Raw genomic sequence first — 21,335 nt, 5'->3', positions numbered from 1 at the left:
CAGGCTCCCTGCAGAACTCATTTATTTGGCTCACACTGGGTTTTAGGATTTTAAGATATCCTTGGGTTCTCTTCCCATAATAATAAGTTGATGTTCCATGGACAGTTAAGGACAGAGAGGGAATCATTTGAAACTGAATATTTTGATTGGTAAATGTGTTATGTCTAATCCTTTGATTGCACATTAGTCATCTGACATTTGAAACGGTAATTGAAGGACTTCTGATGGTTTAACCAGAGGCACAAATGTTTGGGTTTAGAAAAGTTTAGAGCAGTGGTTTAAATGATCATTAAATAATCAGATAAAAAGTTTTAGATTGATTTTACAAAAGAAAAACCAACGAAAACAATAACAAAGACATGGGTTTTATGATTATAATAAAAAAAACATATCCACATCATAAATTAAGAGTTGGGGGAGTAATAAAGGATGAGGTCATCATGCACAGTCCCAACTGCACAATGAGGAAACCAGAAAACCCCGCTTTCTCTCAGAATGAGAGTAAATAACACCCTGAGCCTAATGTAGTTTAAATCAAAGTCAGTGTGTTTTTGTAATTAGGAAATTTTTTAAAATTGTGATTTGTGAATTATTTTTAACCCAAAAGTTATCAATAAATTAAATACGGTACTGAGACATTCTTCTTATATACTTATTAGTTATGGATAGTTACAGTCTTGTAAAAAACAATAACAGAAAAAGATATGAATAATTTCACAATTAATACAAATTATCCCATAAGGCAAAAATACATATTTTTTAATATATTTTAAAATATACAAAATAAATTGCCAAAAAATATATTTACTTAAACATTTCTTGGAATATGTTTACAAATATATATTTCCACCAATACATTTTTTGGGCCATTTTTTTAATGTATTTTGAAATATATTAAAAAATAAATACATTTTAAAGCATTTAAAATATATATTTAGTCCTCGATATATTTCATTCCAAGGAAATATTTTCGAGAAAACTTGTATTTAGCATATTTTTAAAATATATTAAGGCATTTAGGCAAAAAGATACATTTTTGCCATATGGGATGTAAAATTTGAAATGTTTTTGGGTTGAAACTAAATATATTTCCGAATTCAAAAATATTTTCAATTGAGCGTAACATTATACAAAATTTATTTAGCATATATTTAAAATATATTTTTGGCCAGAATTTTTTTTTTTGCCGTATGGGATATACAGATTATTATACATTTTTTAATGTAGTCATTATTATATATTTTAAAATATCGCAAATAATAAATGCATTTTAAACCAGTTAAACGTATCATTGGACAAGCTTAATGCTCACATGAATACATCACTTTCTCCATCTGGCGGTGAATAAATGACATTACAAACATACAGAAGTTCTATCGTTTCTCTGAACCTTAAAGTTTATTTAAAATAAAAATAATGAATGTTTGTTTTTTCAGTGTGCGTGTGTGTGAATTCACCAGTGATATCTAGATTAATTTAAACGTCCCTTATTGTGTTTTGTATATAAAGGTTTTAATCAATATAGTTTATTAATGACTTTTATTTTGGCAGAGCATTCACTCTAGCGCGAGTCACGTGTCACAACAATAATTATCCGATGTCATATGACTTTCGTTTCATTTTATTGCAATCATGGCTTCACTCCACATCTCTTTTTTGTTCCTATGTTTTAATTCTGTTGTTTTCTCTTTACCTGTGGGTCGAGACTCCATATGTGGTTATAAGGTAAATATTTTCTATTTGATTTATTTGTTAAATCTTTAAAACGTAAAATAGATCTTATTGAGATTAAATGTATGATGTTGTCAAAGAGGAAGTTGACACAGAGATAAAACCAAACACCATGATTTTTTGATAGGGTGCTGTAGTAATACCACAGTGTCCTAGAGTTCGTTGGCAAATGTTTTTTAACCTCTTACACTCTGAGGCTATTTTGGGGATTTTCGCCTGGATTTGGCCTACCCAATTTCAAAAGCTTCTTCTAGCAGACTGCAGACAGTTCTGTTTGTTAACAGCAGCAGACAGTAAACACCCAAAAAAAGAATGAACTCTTTAGCATGTCGCATTCAAAAGTTATTCTCATTTTACTGAAGTGTGCGAAAATACATTTTTCATATAAATATTATTTTTTTGATTTGCACATATAATAAATAGCAAGGGATTAATTATGCACACAACCAAATAAAATGCTGTGAATGGACTCATTTTTTTAGAGTAGGACCTAAGATAAAAGATGGTGTATCATTTGTGGCTATCTGTGCTATCTGAGGCAGTCCACACTCAAGTTTCCCATATGTTTACAAAAGACGATTTTTTACATCATTATTCATTCGACGATTGTTGGATATGTGTTAATAATAGAACAAAAATACCAATGCAGCCTTATTCCTGAGAGTGAGAGCTTTCATTTGATATAAGACTTGTCCATGTTTGTCATACTTGAAAAATATGAAATATGTGAATATTAAATGATATTAAAAAATATGGGGGGGGGGGTGATAGTGTAAATTAAGTGTAACTAACTTTCTAACAGTAAAACATATCTCAAAGTGATGCATATCTGCAGAAAGTAGAGAGTCTAAGCTTTCAAACAGTATCTCATATGTGGTACTGGGTCCATGACAGACCATTAAAAATTAAAGGAATATTTTATATTAAGTCAAAATAAGATCATTCTGGACCCGGTACAGGGTCCACAGAGTCAAACAAGTTAAAGCGTAAAAGTACCATCAATAGACTTACATAATGTATATTAAATTACTATGATATTACCTTCTGAAACCTCAGTGGTACTTACAAACGGTTTTTTGCGTAAGTGTCACTGCTATGTGCATTATTACTGTAACTTTATGATCTTACTGGATATTTCAGTCATGTCCAGCAACAAAACCATCAATGCTAAACGTCCATCTGGTTCCTCACACACATGATGATGTAGGATGGCTGAAGACTGTGGATCAGTACTTCTATGGAGGTAAAGTTTTCTCATGCATGGGTGTAATTTCCAGTTGATATGATAATAAGATATTCTTCATTGCTGCATTTGACACCTTTGTTTTTATCATGTGATATAGGCAAACTGTTGATGAACTAACACTTAATGTTTAACTTCACACCATGACACAATAGCAGAACTTATCACAAGCTCTAGTGTCAGCTACATAAAAAAGTATCAGCTACATATAAGGTATTTGTGTCGGATAACTCTAGAACTTCAGTAATGTTAAACTTGTGTAATTTCAGACCGAAACTACATCCAGCATGCAGGGGTTCAGTATATTCTGGACTCTGTGGTCGACCAGCTACAGAAAGATCCGGCTCGACGCTTCATATACGTTGAGATCGCCTTCTTTTACCGCTGGTGGAAGCAACAGGACCAGAAGACACGCCGAATCGTAACCCAGCTGGTAAATGAGGGTGAGAAGAGAATATTTGCTTTTGCAGACAATTGGATATAATATAATAAAGGAGACATGTTATGCAAAATCCACTTTTACAATTGTTTTACATAAATATGTGCTGGCAGTGTGTGAACACAACCACCCTACAATGAAAAAAATCCACTCTCTTCTTCGTTTTTAATCCCTTAAACGAAAGCAGTCTCATTATGCTACTTTGAATCTCTTGTCAATGTGATGTCACACAGACAAAGCCCCGCCCACAGCCACTGTCTGACTGGTTAATTTTACCCAAAATTTATTTTAAATGTGCTTGAAAACACATAGTAGCGCTAATGTGACTTTATTCACAGGAATCAGATCTATTTTTAATCAAAAGCCCTCACACTCTGTTGGTAAGGTGAGTGAGGAGCTTAAGCTCATTCGCATTTAAAGGTTCACACATGCGCTTTTTGCTCCCTCCCAAATAGGGGCATTTTTGACATGCTGTAATAAATGATCTGTGGACTATTTTGAGCTAATACTTCACAGACACATTCTACAAGTAGGCACATCTGAGACTTGTATTACATCTTGTAAAATGGGCACAACATGTGCCCTTTAACTTCCAGGTTAAAGGTATTGCGGAGGATTTTCTTTTTCCGGGTGGATCATCAAGACTATTGGTCCTCCTAGTTGTCAATCAGGAGTATTCCGCAATTGCATTTTTTAAAAAAGTGGAGAGTGGAGGATGTCTTTGAAGTTTAATTCTCAATTAGAAACTTTTTTATTATATGCACATTTGACTTATTTTACACTACATTACAGTATGTTGTGTGTTGCTTTTTTCTTTACAGGTCGTCTTGAGTTTATAAATGGCGGATGGTGTATGAGCGATGAGGCCACTACACACTACAGCGCTGTTATAGATCAAATGACTCTTGGTTTGCGGTTTCTGAACGATACGTTCGGGGAGTGTGGACGTCCCCGTGTGGCCTGGCACATCGACCCTTTTGGACATGCTCGAGAGCACGCCTCCATCTTTGCTCAGGTGACAACATAACCACATTCACAAGCAATTGCAATTGAAAAATCTGTAACAGATATCAGGGCGCTCGATGCGAAGTTCGTCACAACATGTATGTAGCCCGTCGTGTGTGGTTCGTAATTTTAAAATATGTTTCCTATGTGCATCACGTGTCTTGTCAAAATAAGTGCCTGCTGCGTATAAAGGTTTATGATAAAAGAGACGCTCGCGTTTGCCAGATACTCGCATAATCTCATGCATAATCAGAGTTTACTGTTAAGGGAGTGTCTTGCGTTTTATTTCGTGAACGTGAGCGTCTCTTTAATCATAAACGGTTTTGACGCGTGTGCAGCAGGCACTTATTTTGACAAAGCCCGTGATGCACATGGGAACACTTGACGCGCAGAACACATATTTTGAAGCAACACACATGACACTCCGAACACTTGTTTGCGCCCCTCGGATGAGCAGTCACGAGCCGCCACTGACAGATATTAACTTCTCTTGCTCTTCTGGTTTAAAGATGGGCTATGATGGTTTTTTCTTCGGCCGCTTGGACTACCAGGACAAAGGTCGCAGAATGAGAACCAAAGAAATGGAGATGCTTTGGAGGGCCAGTGAGAGCTTGAAGCCTCCTGTTGCTGACCTCTTCACAGGTACAAATTTGTGATCGTTGCGTTGTCAGTCTAGGTTCAGTTTCATTGTGAAGGGTCAAAATATAATAAGTGCTTCTGGCCCTCCCTTCTTCATGGGATTCTTTCCCCTCCCATTTCATCTTTATTTTCCATGCCCCAGATGTACAAACCTTTGCTAAAATAGGAGTTTATAACACTTAACTCTTTCACCGCCAGCATTTTTCATGATTTTCACAAAAGTTAAATGCCTTCCAGAAAATGCTCCTTTTTAAATATATAAACATATAATATATGAAATAAAAGAACAGACCCTCTGCTTTCAAACAAAAAAATCCGTTTCATCCTACGTTCATGTGTTCTATTTTTATCACCTCTAAACTATGTGTAGGTTTCATCAAAAACAGCAAATTTTGAGCAAAAAGCTGAGATTTTCATTTTTGTGAAGGACTTTTGATAGAGATCAGATGCAGAGCGATCTTTAAAACATACACGGACATACAGCTGTTTGCCCTAGGGCAATACTTCCGGTTTTTATAAGTTGCCACCTGGTGGATAATAGCGGTATTGCAGATTGACGAGATATCTCGTCAATGGTGGGGAAAGAGTTAAACAGTGAAGATAAATAATATAGTTTTTGTTACTTCACAGGTGTCCTTCCCAATGGCTATAATCCACCTTCTGGTTTCTGCTGGGACCAGTCATGTGATGATGCTCCCATTAGAGATGACCCAGACCTTGAAGACTACAACGTAGACGAAATCGTACAAAGCTTTCTAAGTGTCTCCCTTAATCAGGTGTGTAAATAGCACTGCATATTTAAATTGACATCCAGTAAAAAAAAGTCTGTGATCGGCATGTGCAATTTGCTTCAGTTCATATCTAAAATACGGAGTAGTTTGAAATGTTTACCGAGACTGTTTTGAAGTGCTGTCATGTTTTTATTATGTTTAAAGGCTAACTATTATAAGACAAACCACATCATCATGACCATGGGTTCAGATTTCCAGTATGAGAATGCCAATCTCTGGTATAAGAACATGGATAAGCTGATCAAGTATGTTAATGCTTTACAAGCTAACGGGAGTAAAGTGAACGTGCTTTATTCAACCCCGTCCTGCTACCTTCAGGAGCTCAATCAAGCCAACCTCACCTGGTTAGTGTTTATGTGCAGAGACAACACATTTAACAATGGCAAGTTTGCCACATTTGGTTTTAACTTGCTTTGCTGTGCCTTTCTCTGATTGGCTGTTCAAATTAGGCCTCTGAAGACCGATGACTTTTTCCCGTATGCTGATGCTGCTCATGACTTCTGGACGGGTTACTTTACTAGCCGCCCTGCACTGAAATTATACGAGCGAATGAGCAACAGCCGACTACAGGTAACGCCTGTTCACTTTTTCCCATAAGCATCACCTGCACCACATATGATGTAAGTCAGTCTTATGCTTGGTTTATTTAGACCTGCAACCAGCTAGAGGTGCTCGGAGGGCCCAAATCCAGATCGGGTCCTTTTGGTGAAGGAGACAGCGATACTATGAGTAAGTCTGCTTAAGTCATATACTTGTCTTGACTTTTATTTGTTGATGTTGTTTTTAACGTCTATTTTCATTGGTTTAGAGAGAGCGATGGGTGTGGCCCAACATCATGATGCTGTGTCTGGTACGGAGAAACAGCATGTGGCAAATGACTATGCCAAGAGACTAGCCATAGGCTGGGCACATTGTGAGGTACAAAAACATTGCGTCACTTTAAATACAAATGTCTGCCAAATGCATTAATGTAGAATATCATAGAGACGTGAGGGTGAATCTATTTATTTCGGCCAATAAGCACTAGCAACCATCCTAGCATCTTAGTGTTTTCGGTTTTAAACAGGCAAGCTACTCTTACAATATCATTTTAAGCTATGCGAGTACCTGAATTTCTCTTTTGTTTTGTAATAAAATATGCTGACATCTGTTTTTACTGTCTAGGTGTTGGTTCGTAATTCTCTGGCTGTACTTAGTGGTTCTGAGGCGCCACGTGTGTTCTGCGAGAACCTCAACATCAGTGTCTGTCCACTCACAGAAAACAGCAATAAGGTGCCATATACACAGATTGCCAAATAAATATAAGATGCGTTGCTTGAAACAAAATCTCAGTATTGAATTACAAGCTTTCATTTTCTTTCTTTCAGTTCTCTATGAATGTCTACAATCCTCTGGCAAGGGCTGTTAGCTGGCCTGTTCGTTTGCCTGTTAATGGTTCCCAGTACAGTGTTACTGATGCTAATGGCAAAGCAGTGGACAGCCAGGTTAGAACCAGTGTGTCTATACTACACAGTGTCAGATATGTTTGTGTTACATTTATGATATAAATTTAATAGTCTTACCTCCTCTCTCTCTGTGTCTCGCTCTCTTTCAGGTGGTCCCACTTTCCAGATCCACACAGGAAGTGAGACGAGACCGAGGTTATGCTAAAGGTGAGCTGGTATTTCAGGTTGAAGCTCCTCCTCTGGGATATACTACGTACGTTATCTCCTTGCTAAAGGACAAGTCTCCAAAAGCCAAGGCCAAACCGAGAGCCCCTCCATCTATTCAAAATAAGGTTACATTTAAATATCTATACTAAATATTCTGTATCAACAATTAATTCTGTTAGAGCCATGGTCTAAAAAACAAGATTTTGTTTTTAATTACAGAGTATAATAACTCATACTACAGTACTACAGTGTACACTCACCTAAAGGATTATTAGGAACACCTGTTCAATTTCTCATTAATGCAATTATCTAATCAAGTCCTACAATAGTACTACAATGTACTAGAGTACTTCAGTTTATACTACGAACTCATACTATCGTACTAAAATGTATACTAATCCTATTATGTACTACAATGTATACTAATACTATAATATTACAGTATATACTATGTTGTTGTGTTTCTTTTAGCACATATGATAATCTTGTTCTTCTTTGTGTTTTAGTTCCTGAAGGTGACCTTTGATAACAACACTGGTCTGTTAAAGAGCCTGACCAACTTGGAAACTCAGCAGACCATTCAACTCTCTCAGAACTTTTACTGGTTAGCTTAAGCTGATTCAGGATCAGCATCTCTGTTTCAATGATATGCTATTGTCATAGTAAAATATGAATCTGGGTAACACCTACAGTATGTCTACCCTTTCTTGTTCAAAGCTGAGCAGTGTGTTTTTGGACAGGTACAATGCAAGTGCTGGAAATAGCTATGATAGTATCCAGCCATCAGGAGCTTATATCTTCAGACCAAACTCATCAACACCCTTCATCATCAACAAAACTGCAGAAATAGAGATTGTTACGATATCCGGCGTAGTACAGGAGGTGACCCAAGTGTTCAGTCCATGGGTGTCTCAGGTAATCCGGTTGTACGAGGGCCGTAAGGAACTAGAGCTGGAGTGGACCGTAGGACCTGTGCCCATCAAGTAAGTCAATACACATGTTTTCCTGGATCAAAGATGAGATAAAACTTACTGTTATTAACATACAATGACCGTAATTTCTTATACGGATTCAGATAAAATTGAAATTTTATATTTTAATATAATAAATTTAATATAATAGTATTTTATATCTGATGTAGTACCTGAACTGTGACTTGACGCTTTTTAAGTTTAAGTTACATTATAAATCCATAACATGTTTAACATCACAAACAATGTCTGTGAAAGAGAAATAAAACTTAAGTTTAATTTCTAAATATCTGTCTTTTTGCAGGGATGGCTTGGGAAAAGAGGTGATCACACGTTTTGACACAGACATCATGTCCTCCGGCTATTTCTACACTGATTCTAATGGCAGAGAGGTTCTGGAGCGACGGTGAGGAGATAAAAGTATTGATAAATATGAATAATAAAGTATTGTGTTACAACAGAATCTATATATAATTTTAATTTTCTTCGCATTATTGTTTAAAGCCTCATAATCGATGCATTTCATATGGCATATATCATCCTAGAAGTTCTGTTTGTCATTGTAGGAAAGATTATCGACCCACATGGGATTTAAAGCAGTCTGAGCCGATCGCTGGAAACTACTATCCAATAAACTCTCGTGCCTACATCAAGGCAAGTGTCATGCATTGTGTGGTTATTTTGTTTCTGTTTAATTGCAATTGATTTAAAAAGGAAAAATGTTAAGAAAATGTTTGTATGTGTGTGTTTAGGATGCCAAGCAGCAGCTGACAGTGGTAACAGATCGATCACAGGGAGTCAGCAGCATCTATAATGGCTCATTGGAAATCATGGTAACATGAAATAATTCAGTTCTCTTTTAAAGTTTAAAGATAATTTATTAGCTTGACAAAATTTGCATTGCATTGCCAAAGCATTTGCAAAGGTTAAAAAAAACATACTCGCTCTCTTTCTTTTAGCTGCACAGGAGACTTCTATATGATGATGTTAGGGGGGTGGGTGAGCCTCTTTCTGAACCGGGAGACTTTTACGATGGCTTGGTTGTGCGTGGTCGTCTGCTGTTGACCCTCACATCCCCGGATCTGGCCGCAGATGCCCACAGACCCCTTGCTCAGGGCATGGTGTTCCAACCCCTCCTCTCGTTTCAGAATGGCACACCTTCTGCCAACACCAAACTGGAGGTTCGTGGACACAGATTCAATGATTTGCTTATTTATTATGATCAGTGTTTCCAATATTCATTCCCATCTTTCTATCCCATAGTTCTCTGGGCTTCAAGCTGCTCTGCCCCCTGCTGTTCACCTGCTGACAGTGACTCAGTGGGACAAAGACTCCATTCTGATCAGGTTGGAACATCAGTACGAGGCCAAAGATAGCAAAACACACTCACAGCCTGTTACTGTCAACCTACAGGTACCACACACCAAAACAAAAACCACTCATAGCCACTCTTGAGCGCCTTTTTGAACTATAAAATGACAAATGAATTTTGCACAGGTCTTTGTGCACGTCATGGCTTGTGACCGCTCTTCCGAGGGGCGCAAATTCAAAATATGTGTTCGGAGTGTCATCTGTGTTGCTTGTGTTTTCATGTGTTTGTTTTGTCATGTGAACCATGTGCATCATGTGTTTTGTCAAAATAAGTGCCTGCTGCACACGCGTAATAACTGTTTATGATAAGAGACGCTCACGTTCACAAAATACACGCAAGACACTCCCTTAACATTAAACTCTGATTACGCATGAGATTATGCGAGGATCTGGCAAATACGAGCGTCTCTTTTATCATAAACCCTTTAGCCGTGTCTGCAGCAGTCACTTATTTTGACAAAACACGTGATGCACGTAGGATCACTCGACGCGCAGATCACATATTTTGAAATTATGAACCACACACGTGTTACATGTTGTGACGAACTTTGCATCGTGCGCCCTTGAAAAAAGAAGTCACCGGCCGCCCCTGCTGTCCACATCAAAAGCACCATTCTGGATAGGGCTTTACTGTCAGCATTGAGAAGAAAACATGATGTTAAATCATTATAATATGATAAACCATTCCTCTTTGTGTCTGTACAGAAGCTGTTTTCCACCTTGAAGGTGCTCGGGGCGTCTGAGATGAGTCTCGGGGCAAACCAATGGAAGGAGGATGTAACACGTCTGCCATGGAATACTGGTAACAAATACTCACTATACACAACTTTTCATACCTAGTCGTGTAGAGTAATTTTGCTTAAAAATTACTTGCATATGGAGTGTCCGTAATGTAAATTTATTAAATATATCAGAAACATAATTTTATTAAAAAAACTTAATTCCTTGTGTTTGTTTCATCAGGAACAAATGTGAAACCTCTTCCTGTCAGCAATAAAGACTCATCACCATGGGAAGTGACATTAAACCCAATGGAGATCCGCACTTTCCTATTACGGGTGCAGCTAGACCTGACAAGCCAATGATGATTGTAATAACCAATCAGAGTGAAGCATTGTATTATCCAATTCAAAGTCTACACAAAACGTATGCCTTTTTGACAGCATTCCGGTCGCATAATCTTTTAATTACATTTTTATAAGACACAATGAGTGATCTCATATTGTGCCAATTTATTTGTACAATATTTTTGATTCTCGTAGGTTTTTTAATACAACTGTGCCTTTCATATGAAAATGACAACTTTTCATGAATTGAGTTGTAGAATAAATGAATTATCAGGCAATAAATTGTTTTTCAAAAATGCATGATGTGTGTATCTGTTGTTTATTTGATGAACAAAAATACATACAAGATAAAACAAAATGAATAAAATATGTCCAGGCAATTACTCCCAGGATGCAAGAAACTTTTCAGTAAAATAAATGTAGGTGCAAATCTGTACAAACCAGAAGTGCAGACATTCAATATAAGCACAAAACAAAATTTAATTTCAATGAAATAACAAAAGGTTTGTCTTATGCCATGTCATGCTTGTACAATTTTCTAATATACAGCCATTAGTCCATCTTCTCTTCACTGGCTCCTTGTTCAAGTTCATGTGAATAACAGCATTTCTCTCCATGTGTACATGTTCCCTAACAAAAGAAAGAAAAGGTTTCGTTATTGTTTTATATAAAGTTACTTTAGGCACTTATATGTTGAACTGAACTTAAAATACCTTTCGAAACTTCTTGCAGGGATAATTCTTGAGTTGTGAAGAGTCTGTAATCGGTTGTTTCCGTTTACCCTGAAAGTGTTTTCTTTTGTCCTCCAGCTCAGATGAGATTCCTCCACTAAACCCAAGGATTTTAATTTTTTTTTAAATGTAATCAGTTTAAGGATTTTTGTAATGTTTTCAATGAGAGAACACAACTCACTCAGCTTTGGCACGAGCTTTGGGTCCCCAGTTGGCCTGTGGGTTCTCTTGAAAACGTGTGAGGTGACGTTTTCTGGACTGTGGGTTTGCATCCTCTCTGATCTCAAAACAGGCCTGGAGACTGATTGAGAAAGCATTTCTAGTATGTTTAACAAATTTATGTCAAATAAATTAATCTTAACTGCAATAATGATTGTAATGTGAAATTGTAAGCATCTCTAAACAACTTAAAAGCAAATGTGATACATACGTTGGCTCTTTGGAGAGAATGTGATGGGCAGGGCTCGTCTCTGATAGCCTCTCTCGCTTTACTGGGTTGGACTTTTCCTAAAGAACAAGCAGACAGAAAAACAACCTCTTAAAATAAAATCTTTTTACAATTATTTTATTTACAATTATGTTGAATATAATAGTTCTTTCGATACATCGCGATCGCCTTATGCACGTCTCTTTCTCTCGCTCTCTCAAAGGGCTGCAACAGTAAAATCGTGAGGGAGACTTTTACTGTAAAAAATTGAGGATGCAAGCGGCAGGATATCGGATCGAATCGTTGTCGTCATAATCGTAATCGAATCGCACCGTGAGACTAGTTACAATTCACACCCCTTGTATTTTATAGCGCTTAAAGGAAAACACAGTTTTTCAAGATTTTACCATGTTTTTTTCCTCAACTTGATTAATGAATACATACTTATCTTTTTTTAATGCATGCACTTAATTTTTGTACAGCGCATTGTGAATGTGTTAGCATTTAGCCTAGCCCCATTCATTCCTTAGGATCCAAACAGAGATGAATTTAGAAGCCATGAAACACTTCTATGTTTTCCCTACTTAAAGACTGTTACATGAGTAGTTTAAGATAAAAAATGAGAACTATATTGTATGGCAGAAGAGCACTTAGTTTGCAGCACTTCGACCTCGGCGCACAGTAACATCATCACTCCTGACTCCTCCCCCTCTCGCTCAGACTTCCGTCAATATTAGGGCGCACTCACATTATCCAAACCAAACCAAACCAAGCCCCAGCGCGATTGTCACCTCTCCCTACTCCCCCAGATGCACGCACTCACACTGTACTTCTTATCGATCAGAGTCCGGGCGCGCTTTCGTCATTAAGATGCGATTGTTTTGAAAAAAGCAGGAAGTAAAGCGCTCTCTTAACACTGGAACCCACCGTAATGATAAGTCTGTGTTTTTTATTCGGAGTCGTTCGGTGCGCGATTACAGACAGCCCTCTCACATGTCATCATATTGCTTAGTTGATCTGTCACGTGTGCAGCTCGGACATTCACGTAACCCCGCTGCGTGCATCAAAGTACATCCGGCCCACCTCTGCAACCCGGCCGCGGCGCGATTAATCAATCCGCGCCCGGGCACGGATCAGAGCGATCACACTAGTCAATCAAACCAGGCTTTGGGGGTCAAACGCGCCCGAGCGCGGTTCGGTTTGGATAGTGTGAGTGCGCCCTTACTGCGCCCGAAGTGCTGCAAACTAAGTGCTGTTGTGCCATACAAAATTGTTCTCATTTTTTATCTGCTTACAAAAATATTTTTATTTACGTTTTATTTTGTGCCACCATACTTAATTGTGTAACTACTCATGTAACAGTCTTTAAATAGAGAAAACATGGAAGTGTTTGGTGGCTTCTAAATTCATCCCTGTTTGGATCCTAAGGAATGAATGGGGCTAGGCTAAATGCTAACACATTTACGACGCGCTGTACAAAGACTAAGTGCATGCATTGATAAAATATCGGTATGTATTCATACATCTAAGTTGAGGTAAGAACATAGTAAAATATTGAAAAACTACGGTGTTTTCCTTTAAGAGCAGACAGTGGTCACTCACCCAGCAGCGAATGATATCCCACAAAACCCCAGGAGGTGCATCTGTCTTCACTGCATTCTTGCACGCATGAGAGAAAGACACTCTGTACCCAGCATGCAGGAGTGCTGACCTAAAACAACAGCGGAAGGGCAATGCGTCCTTTTATCCATACATGTCAACTTTAACTTTCAATTAAAAACTCATTTGTTGAATATATATTACCTGAACTGCAGCATGGGTGGCGTGTTGCAGTGAACCGTGCTGCTCAGTTGATCTAAAACGTGGTACAGAGGAACATCCTGTAGCTCCTGAAACACACACATATAACTATTAATATTCAATTTAGGGAAATTACCAGCAGACATGCAAGATATTACGATTATTATTATTATTATTATTTCAATGATTAGTCCGAAGTCTTTTAAGACTGACCTCAGTCACCATGCTCAGTATCCCTTCAATACGTTTTGATGTTCCGAAACGGGTGGGGTTTCCCGAGACAGCACCCAGAACCTTCTGAACAAATGCACTGTCATGAAGAGGCTCCGCCCACATGGGACCACCCAGCTAAAAATACAAAGGGGGGATAGGTAAAGAAAGGCCTCATATTTCAACATAGACATATAATAACTTTACAAGTATTTGAATTGATGATTCAGACCTGGAATTTCTGTCCACAATGTTCACAGCTGGGTCCTACAGGAGGTCCAGTGGCTGCAGAATACTTCATACTAAAACACACACACACAGTAACAAACAAATATTTAGAGAAAACAATGCAAGCCATGGGTTTGATTCACAGGAACCACTTTAAGTCACTTTGGACAGCGTACATGAGATGTGATCGTAAAAAGAAGAAAGACTTACTGTTTTCCTTGGCATATTTTTTTCCCCATTCTCTGCAGATGAAACGCTCCGCACCCAACACAGTTATATATGAGTGCTTGCTTACTGCAACAAACACAAGTTTATACAACAGTTATTCACCAGAACACACTTACTTATTGAAATATAAAGACAGAAGTTGTGTGTGTATGTTACCTTGCAGAGTTCTTGACCACAGCCTGACCGGTTTTGACTCTGACGAATACTCGGATGTAGAAATCCACACTCACACTTAATAAAGGTTCAATGTAGCGCTGATACACAGCTGCTCTCTGATCTAAACTGTGAAGGATTATACGCAGGGCCTAGAAAACATGTGCATATAAACAGTCGTTAAATAAGACATTTCCTTCCTTTCACAGTTTAGAAACACTTACTCATTATTTATATATTTGTTAATATTTCTCCACAATACAGACTCAAGATTGTATAGTACAGATTTTTGTGAATACTGAACAAGAAATTTTGAATATGGACACAAAATATGACACATTGATGTAGATTAAACTAAGCAACGTTATATCACATTTCAAAACGGCCCGGTTTAGTGACTTAAAAACAGGGTGCACGATTTTTTAAAAACGCTTTGGAAAAGAGAATCGGGCCGAGAACCAAAACACATTTGTAGCCAATCAGCAGTAAGGGGCGTGTCTACTAACCAACATCATTGCCTAGGTTGTGTATGTGTGCGGCAGGTCTATCAATAAAGGGTCCAGATTCTATTGAGGTAGGAGCATGTTTGTTTAGGTGACTTCAAATGTCAACATTAGGTGTGTTCGAGATCATCCGGCGCTGCGCAGACCGATCGGCGAGGTTTGCCGCTTGCAGTCGAGGGAGGAACTGAAGACAGAGCCATCAAGCCGGACACCTGCTGCTTGCCGTAGTGACGTGTGCGCCATGTTTCCTTGTTTTTAATTGCAATTGAAGTGAATTTGATGCTGAATTGAAGAACAAACCTTTTAATAAAAAGTTGCAAACAGAAACATTTTTTATCGAATATTTAATTGCTGCTTATACTGTATACCCGTAAATAATGGGAAACAAGTCTATATTATTAAAATACCAATAGAGTTTGGAATTTTCATTTTTATTTTATTACACGACACAATATAACATATTTAAGCATATTAAAGTGTTTTTTTCCTGTTTTAAAACATGAATTTATAATGTTTATTAGTGGAACTAAAGGTTGGATTAAACTTGAAACGCACGTGATCGTTGTCATCAGTGAGGCAGCCAATCACATAAAGCTGTTACGTCATCACAACTCCGTGCAGCCGCTCTGGAGAAGCTGCACCGGCTGAGCTAGCCGGCTACTCTCGAACGCTCTCGCGGTACTTAAAAACCTGTAAAAACAGTCACGTGCCTGCAGCGCCAGCTGCAGTCGGACAAACTTACTAACCGGAATGCACTGCTTCAAGTCAGCCGCCGATCGGTCTGCGCAGCGCCGCATGAAGTCGAACACACCTATTGGCTTTCAGAGATCGTTCACCCCGCCTTTAATACTGCGTTTGTGTGTAGACAAACTGACAAACCAGATTGAAAAAGCTGCATTTTTTAAAATACCCGTGTTCGTGAGGACAGGGCATAAGTCATCAATTTCAAATATAATTTTTAAATATAACTGGGCTATATAGAAATCAATATGTTTGGCACAACTATATTTTTTTCTACAAAAGTAATGCCAAACATTTAAACATTTCAGATTAAAAGATTTATAAGATCATGGGAAACAGTCAAGTGTTTCTAAACTTTTGACTGGTGCTGTACACACAAAGACTGTGTAAGCGCATCTTACCATCTCATGGCAGTATTTAGACTTGATGGACACAGAACTGTATTTACTGTAGCAGGTTTCACCACTATTTCCAGCCATTACAGCCATGTCAGTACATGTAATACAAAGCAACCCTGACAGAGAGAAAGAGAGAGAAAGTTGAAAACTAGACATACAATTTAAATTAAATAAAACTGAGACTAATAGAGACTCACCACCCTCACTGACGGCCTGCACAGCTGCATCTATAAACGCAGAGGGGCTGCCATAGGGGTCAAGATCTATGACATCATAGCGGTCCTTTCTTCCTCTCGCCTCATACATCACCATACTGGACAGACAGCGTTGAACATGTTTTTACTTTAGCTATTTTTGTCTTAAAGCGTATAAAAATCCTTGTGGGAAATGCATAAGCTACAGTGAAACTAGAACAAATGTATGTTACACAATTATGTACATGTAAACTGTAATAGAATTGAAATGCGCTGACCTGGCATCTCTTTGGCTGGCGTGCACGATGTGGGAGACATTGTTGTGCTTTGCATTGCGGGCGATCAGAGCAGCAGCTTTAGCAGAGAAATCATTAGCAGTGATGCTCTTCACTCCTGGGACCTCCAGAGCAAACCGAACCGAACGCAGCCCTGACGCAGCCAGACCTTCCAGAACACTCAAGCCTTGCTGGAGACAGATAAAGAGATAGTACATTTATTTAACCAATGGACACATGTATCAAAAGCAATTGGCAAATGAGGATAAACACACAAGTGGTTGCTCTTAATGACACAAAAGAATCCCTAAAAATCAACAAGCAAGAATCACACAGACTTCTTTTTACATTACTAATGAAATATAACATACACAGACCTCACATTTCTCCCCCACAGAGGCAGTAATGAACTCTTTATCGTTGCTCTCTTCTTTCTTTTCTTGCTCATTCTCAGGTTCTTCTTCCTGATCCTTAACTCCATTCTTCTCCTTTGACAGCTGGACCACGACTCTGTCTTTCTCACCCGGCACCAGGATCCTAACGCCCCGCTGCGCCAGCTGCTCCCTGGCAAACTCTGTGATCACCGCACACCTGATCAAAGGACATTTATACATTTAAAGACCAGATTAAAATTAAGAGATTACGACCACTTGGCATCATACCGTACTTACGTTAGATCTCTGTTAAACTCCTGCACAGGGTTGTAGAAGACCTCATTGGCACTTGGGAATATAATCGCTGCCTTGCCCTCCCTTACAACAGTCTCTCCTGGCAAAAGCCCAGGTTCTGTCAATGAATTCTGACTGGTTTCTGTGGAGATAGAGGGAATTGAGTCCTTCATTGGTACATCAGTTGGTGTATCTGTGCCAGAACAGGAGTTTTCTTTATCATTGCTCATTGTCCTGAATGTTTTATAGACACAACTGGGTCCTGTAGTGAGACTCTCCAAAAAGGCTGGTCCCTCCTTACAGAGACTTAAAGATAAACGTACACCAGTCAAGTATGCCCGAAACGCACCCCTCACCAGCATTTACTAAAAGAAAAGACCTACAAAAAATAAAATTGTAGTTAGTATTTACAAATGACAACCTGCTTATAAAAACAAAACTGTCCTGACGTAAGGTTCAATTCCATTTACTGTATTACACTTTATTTACTATAATAAACTTTAGTGAAATTTAGTTAACACTAAGAATTATGAAGTATACACTAACAAAGTGCAGTAATTACTATAATATACTACAGTAATATACTACAATTCAATACAGTTTACACTATTAAATCCTAAAGAATTGTGACTTTATGATGACTTTTACGATTTAAATGTCTGTATAGCATTTTAGCATTGGCCATTTAAACTTCACATTCATGTCATTAGCCCGGTTAGCATTAACATGTGCAATAAAAATTCCGCCTAACTTACCATTAAGCATCGTTCCTAATAGAAACTATGGTTCTGTCATAGCAAACGTAACAAAAAAGGTTTGCTGTGCACTTTTTCACAGACTTGTCAGGAAACAGGTAAGCGTTAGCATATACATTTTCGAGGATACTTCACATGTGTAGTCCTCTGTTTAAACTACGGAAGCCCAGAGGAGAGAACACGTGAGGAAGACACCAGCCACTGCGCATGCGCAGAGCAATGTATTCAAGCGCTGCATTGTAGTAACAGAAAGTATATTCATGATGAGTAAAATATCAAACATAACATCACCACTTGAAACCACAAAAAAACAGTGTCACAATACTCTATTAGATTTGAAAAATGAGACAAAACATGAAAGAAAAAACAACCGAAATAAATAATAATGTATTCATTCAAATAAATTAAATTAAATTAAATTAAATTAAATTAAATTAATTTAATTTAATTTAAAATGTATTCCATTACAGTTACAAATTAATATAAATAAGTATTCAGAAACTTAATCCTAGCACCAAAATATAAAAATAATGTTATCTGATTACTTTTGGATTCCTTCAAGGTCACACACACACACGCACGCACGCACGCACGCACGCACAAACACGCACAAACACACACACACACACACACACACACACACACACACACACACACACACACACACACACACACACACACACACACACACACACACACACACACACACACACACACACACACACACACATGTTGGTGTATGCGGTTTACGGGGACATCTCCATAGACGCAATGCATTTTATACTGTCCAAACTGTTATATTCTATTCCCCTTACCTACCCCAATCCCTAACCCCAATGTCACAAAAACCTGTTGCCAGTCTTTAATATGAAAAACTACCATTTAGTATGTTTTTTTAGCGTTTCAGTTTATGGGGACACTCTCTGTGTCCCCATAAACCACCTTTATAGCATAATAAACATGTTATTATACACTATTCATGTCCTCGTAAACCACATAGACCAACCCACACACACACACACACACACACACACACACACACACACACACACACACACACACACACACACACACACACACACACACACACACACACACACACACACACACACAGATTGTTTTATGTTTTATTTTTAACATGTAGGAAAAATAATTACAGTTTATACCAACATTGTAAAAGTCTACACAAAGTCTACACAATATACAGGTTAATATATGGTTATTTTAAAATGCTGACTGAAGTTGTAATTTGGGGACATTCGTGGTAGTTCCACTTGCTAACATTTTTTTTTTTCTCTGCAATAAGAGATTGAGAAGGGACATTGCGAGTAGACTACTTTTGTGTCCATTTGTACAGTTTCCGCAACCACTAGAAAACGTACAAATGCAATCATACCACAGATTTTAAAGCACTAACAAACACAACATTTTAGCTAAGATTGTCATTATTTTCCCGCGGGGAGCATTGTCTAGCTGCTATTCTGTGTCTGTAGTGAATGTGTTAAGCAGTGCTTAAAAATAAATTTTATTATGTCAAAATAATGATTTATTTCGTTTAAAGGTGCAATTTGTTACTTTTAGAAGTATCTAATGACAGAAATGCAATCTAATATACATAACTATATTATCAGTGGTGTACAGTGCTTTAAGTGGCCCAAAAGAAGTGCCGGTACTCTATTTTTCTTTCTTGTTTTTTTTTTTTTGCTGACCGGACTTCTATATTGAAGGGGTTTTATATTCAGCAGTCAACAGACGACCTTGTAAAAAATAATAAATCTTTATATAAATTTGTGGATTTGCTTGAGCTAGAAATAGCTATTGAACATACATAAAATGTGCAAAAGTTAGATACATAAGTCAAATTTTCAGCATGGTCAAATGCTGAAACTAGTTGTTCAGACAGAAAGAGCTTAAAAGCTAAAACTTTAAAATGACACCAAGACCATGTCTATGGGTTCAAGAATAACAAAATACTGGCAATTTAAAACTAGAAAGTCGTCACTTTATTTTTTCCCATTGTTTTCCATTTTGCGAGTGGTAAAACTACTGGGCACTAAGGGGGGTGGTACTATTAGTATGGTTTTAATAAAGTATTATAAATATGATGTGTTATATTACTAGCATCAACTTAGACAAGTGATTATAATGGGAAATATAATAACAAGAATTAAAGTGTGACAAAAAAATATTCAATATGATTTACTTGCTGGCTTGATGGATCTTTGAATCCATGTTTGCAATGTTGAACTGCCTTTAGAAGCAACCTCCCTTTCCGTTCTCTGTCTTTATTTTGTGAAGGCATTTGTGTTTTTTGTATTTTTTGCCTACAAAGTGTGCCAACAACAGCAAATTTAGTGTTTATAGATCTGATCGGGAACATTAAATCCATTAGACAAGCGATATGTACAAAAGGCCACACTTTAATGACAATGGCGCCCTCTGCCGGACATTTTACGCTACTTATTATGTGTTCTAATATGTGTTAACCACATGACTTAAACTCGTCATTTCATTGGTAGACATTAACTAAACTATATCGTTCATGTTCGGACATGTCTAAAAGCTAGAAAGTTCGCACAAGTTGTTGTCCATCGTGGCTGGCTGCTATCTGGTCCATTCCTAATAGTTTGTTAATATTGTGTGCGTACATTTAAAAAGTAAGTAGCTTAATATTTCTTTAATCTGTTAGATTTGATTTCATTGTGTTATTAGTGCTACTAAATGTTTATTTATACTATTTAAGTATTACTCGGTACACACATAATCTTGATTGTAAGTGAATATCAATGTAAACATGTTAGATAAGACTTTGATAGCAATTATTCTGATTATTACTTAGAGATGTTTATTTTGCTAATTGAATGATTGAGTTAAAGTGAATATTTACCAATCTAAGGTAATTTACACACATTGGAATGATGTGAAGATATTCTAATGCTATTGCATTGTTATTTTCTACTTTCTAAGTCATTGTATAATGTTTAATTATTACTGTTTCTTATTCTTATTGTGCTTACAAGTTTCTTTATTATGCTTTTGCAGAACCACACACATATATATGCATCTGTACCTATTGGGATTGGAAACAGTAAAATTGTTTAATAAGGACATGGAC

At 37.5% G+C, this 21,335-nt stretch overlaps 2 protein-coding genes across 2 annotated transcripts; one reads left to right on the top strand and one right to left on the bottom strand.

Moving 5' to 3' along the window:
* The first annotated feature begins 1,586 nt into the window (after nt 1–1,586).
* man2b1 (mannosidase, alpha, class 2B, member 1) lies at nt 1,587–11,207 on the top strand. Its single transcript, XM_065241044.1, has 22 exons — nt 1,587–1,725; nt 2,872–2,974; nt 3,244–3,417; nt 4,235–4,428; nt 4,928–5,060; nt 5,688–5,833; nt 5,993–6,192; nt 6,298–6,418; nt 6,499–6,577; nt 6,657–6,766; nt 7,013–7,120; nt 7,216–7,332; nt 7,443–7,625; nt 8,007–8,104; nt 8,241–8,483; nt 8,776–8,877; nt 9,038–9,125; nt 9,224–9,304; nt 9,431–9,652; nt 9,735–9,884; nt 10,548–10,644; nt 10,806–11,207. The coding sequence occupies exons 1-22, from the start codon at nt 1,633–1,635 to the stop codon at nt 10,925–10,927; spliced, it is 2,964 nt and encodes a 987-aa protein (XP_065097116.1). The 5' UTR covers nt 1,587–1,632; the 3' UTR covers nt 10,928–11,207.
* A 2-nt stretch (nt 11,208–11,209) lies between these two features.
* Nucleotides 11,210–18,392, bottom strand: trmt1 (tRNA methyltransferase 1). The gene is made up of 16 exons (XM_065241045.2): nt 18,221–18,392; nt 17,469–17,844; nt 17,175–17,388; nt 16,801–16,988; nt 16,526–16,641; nt 16,332–16,444; nt 14,690–14,838; nt 14,516–14,599; nt 14,310–14,379; nt 14,081–14,215; nt 13,871–13,956; nt 13,670–13,778; nt 12,071–12,147; nt 11,822–11,941; nt 11,623–11,737; nt 11,210–11,539 (listed from the first exon to the last, which is right to left on the bottom strand). The coding sequence occupies exons 2-16, from the start codon at nt 17,825–17,827 to the stop codon at nt 11,462–11,464; spliced, it is 2,013 nt and encodes a 670-aa protein (XP_065097117.1). The 5' UTR covers nt 17,828–17,844; nt 18,221–18,392; the 3' UTR covers nt 11,210–11,461.
* Nucleotides 18,393–21,335: the final 2,943 nt, after the last annotated feature.

Source organism: Paramisgurnus dabryanus, chromosome 14 (assembly GCF_030506205.2).
Source record: "Paramisgurnus dabryanus chromosome 14, PD_genome_1.1, whole genome shotgun sequence".
Lineage (NCBI taxonomy): Eukaryota > Metazoa > Chordata > Actinopteri > Cypriniformes > Cobitidae > Paramisgurnus > Paramisgurnus dabryanus.
Note: the sequence above shows the minus strand (reverse complement) of the source record. Positions and strands in the feature narration are given on the sequence as shown.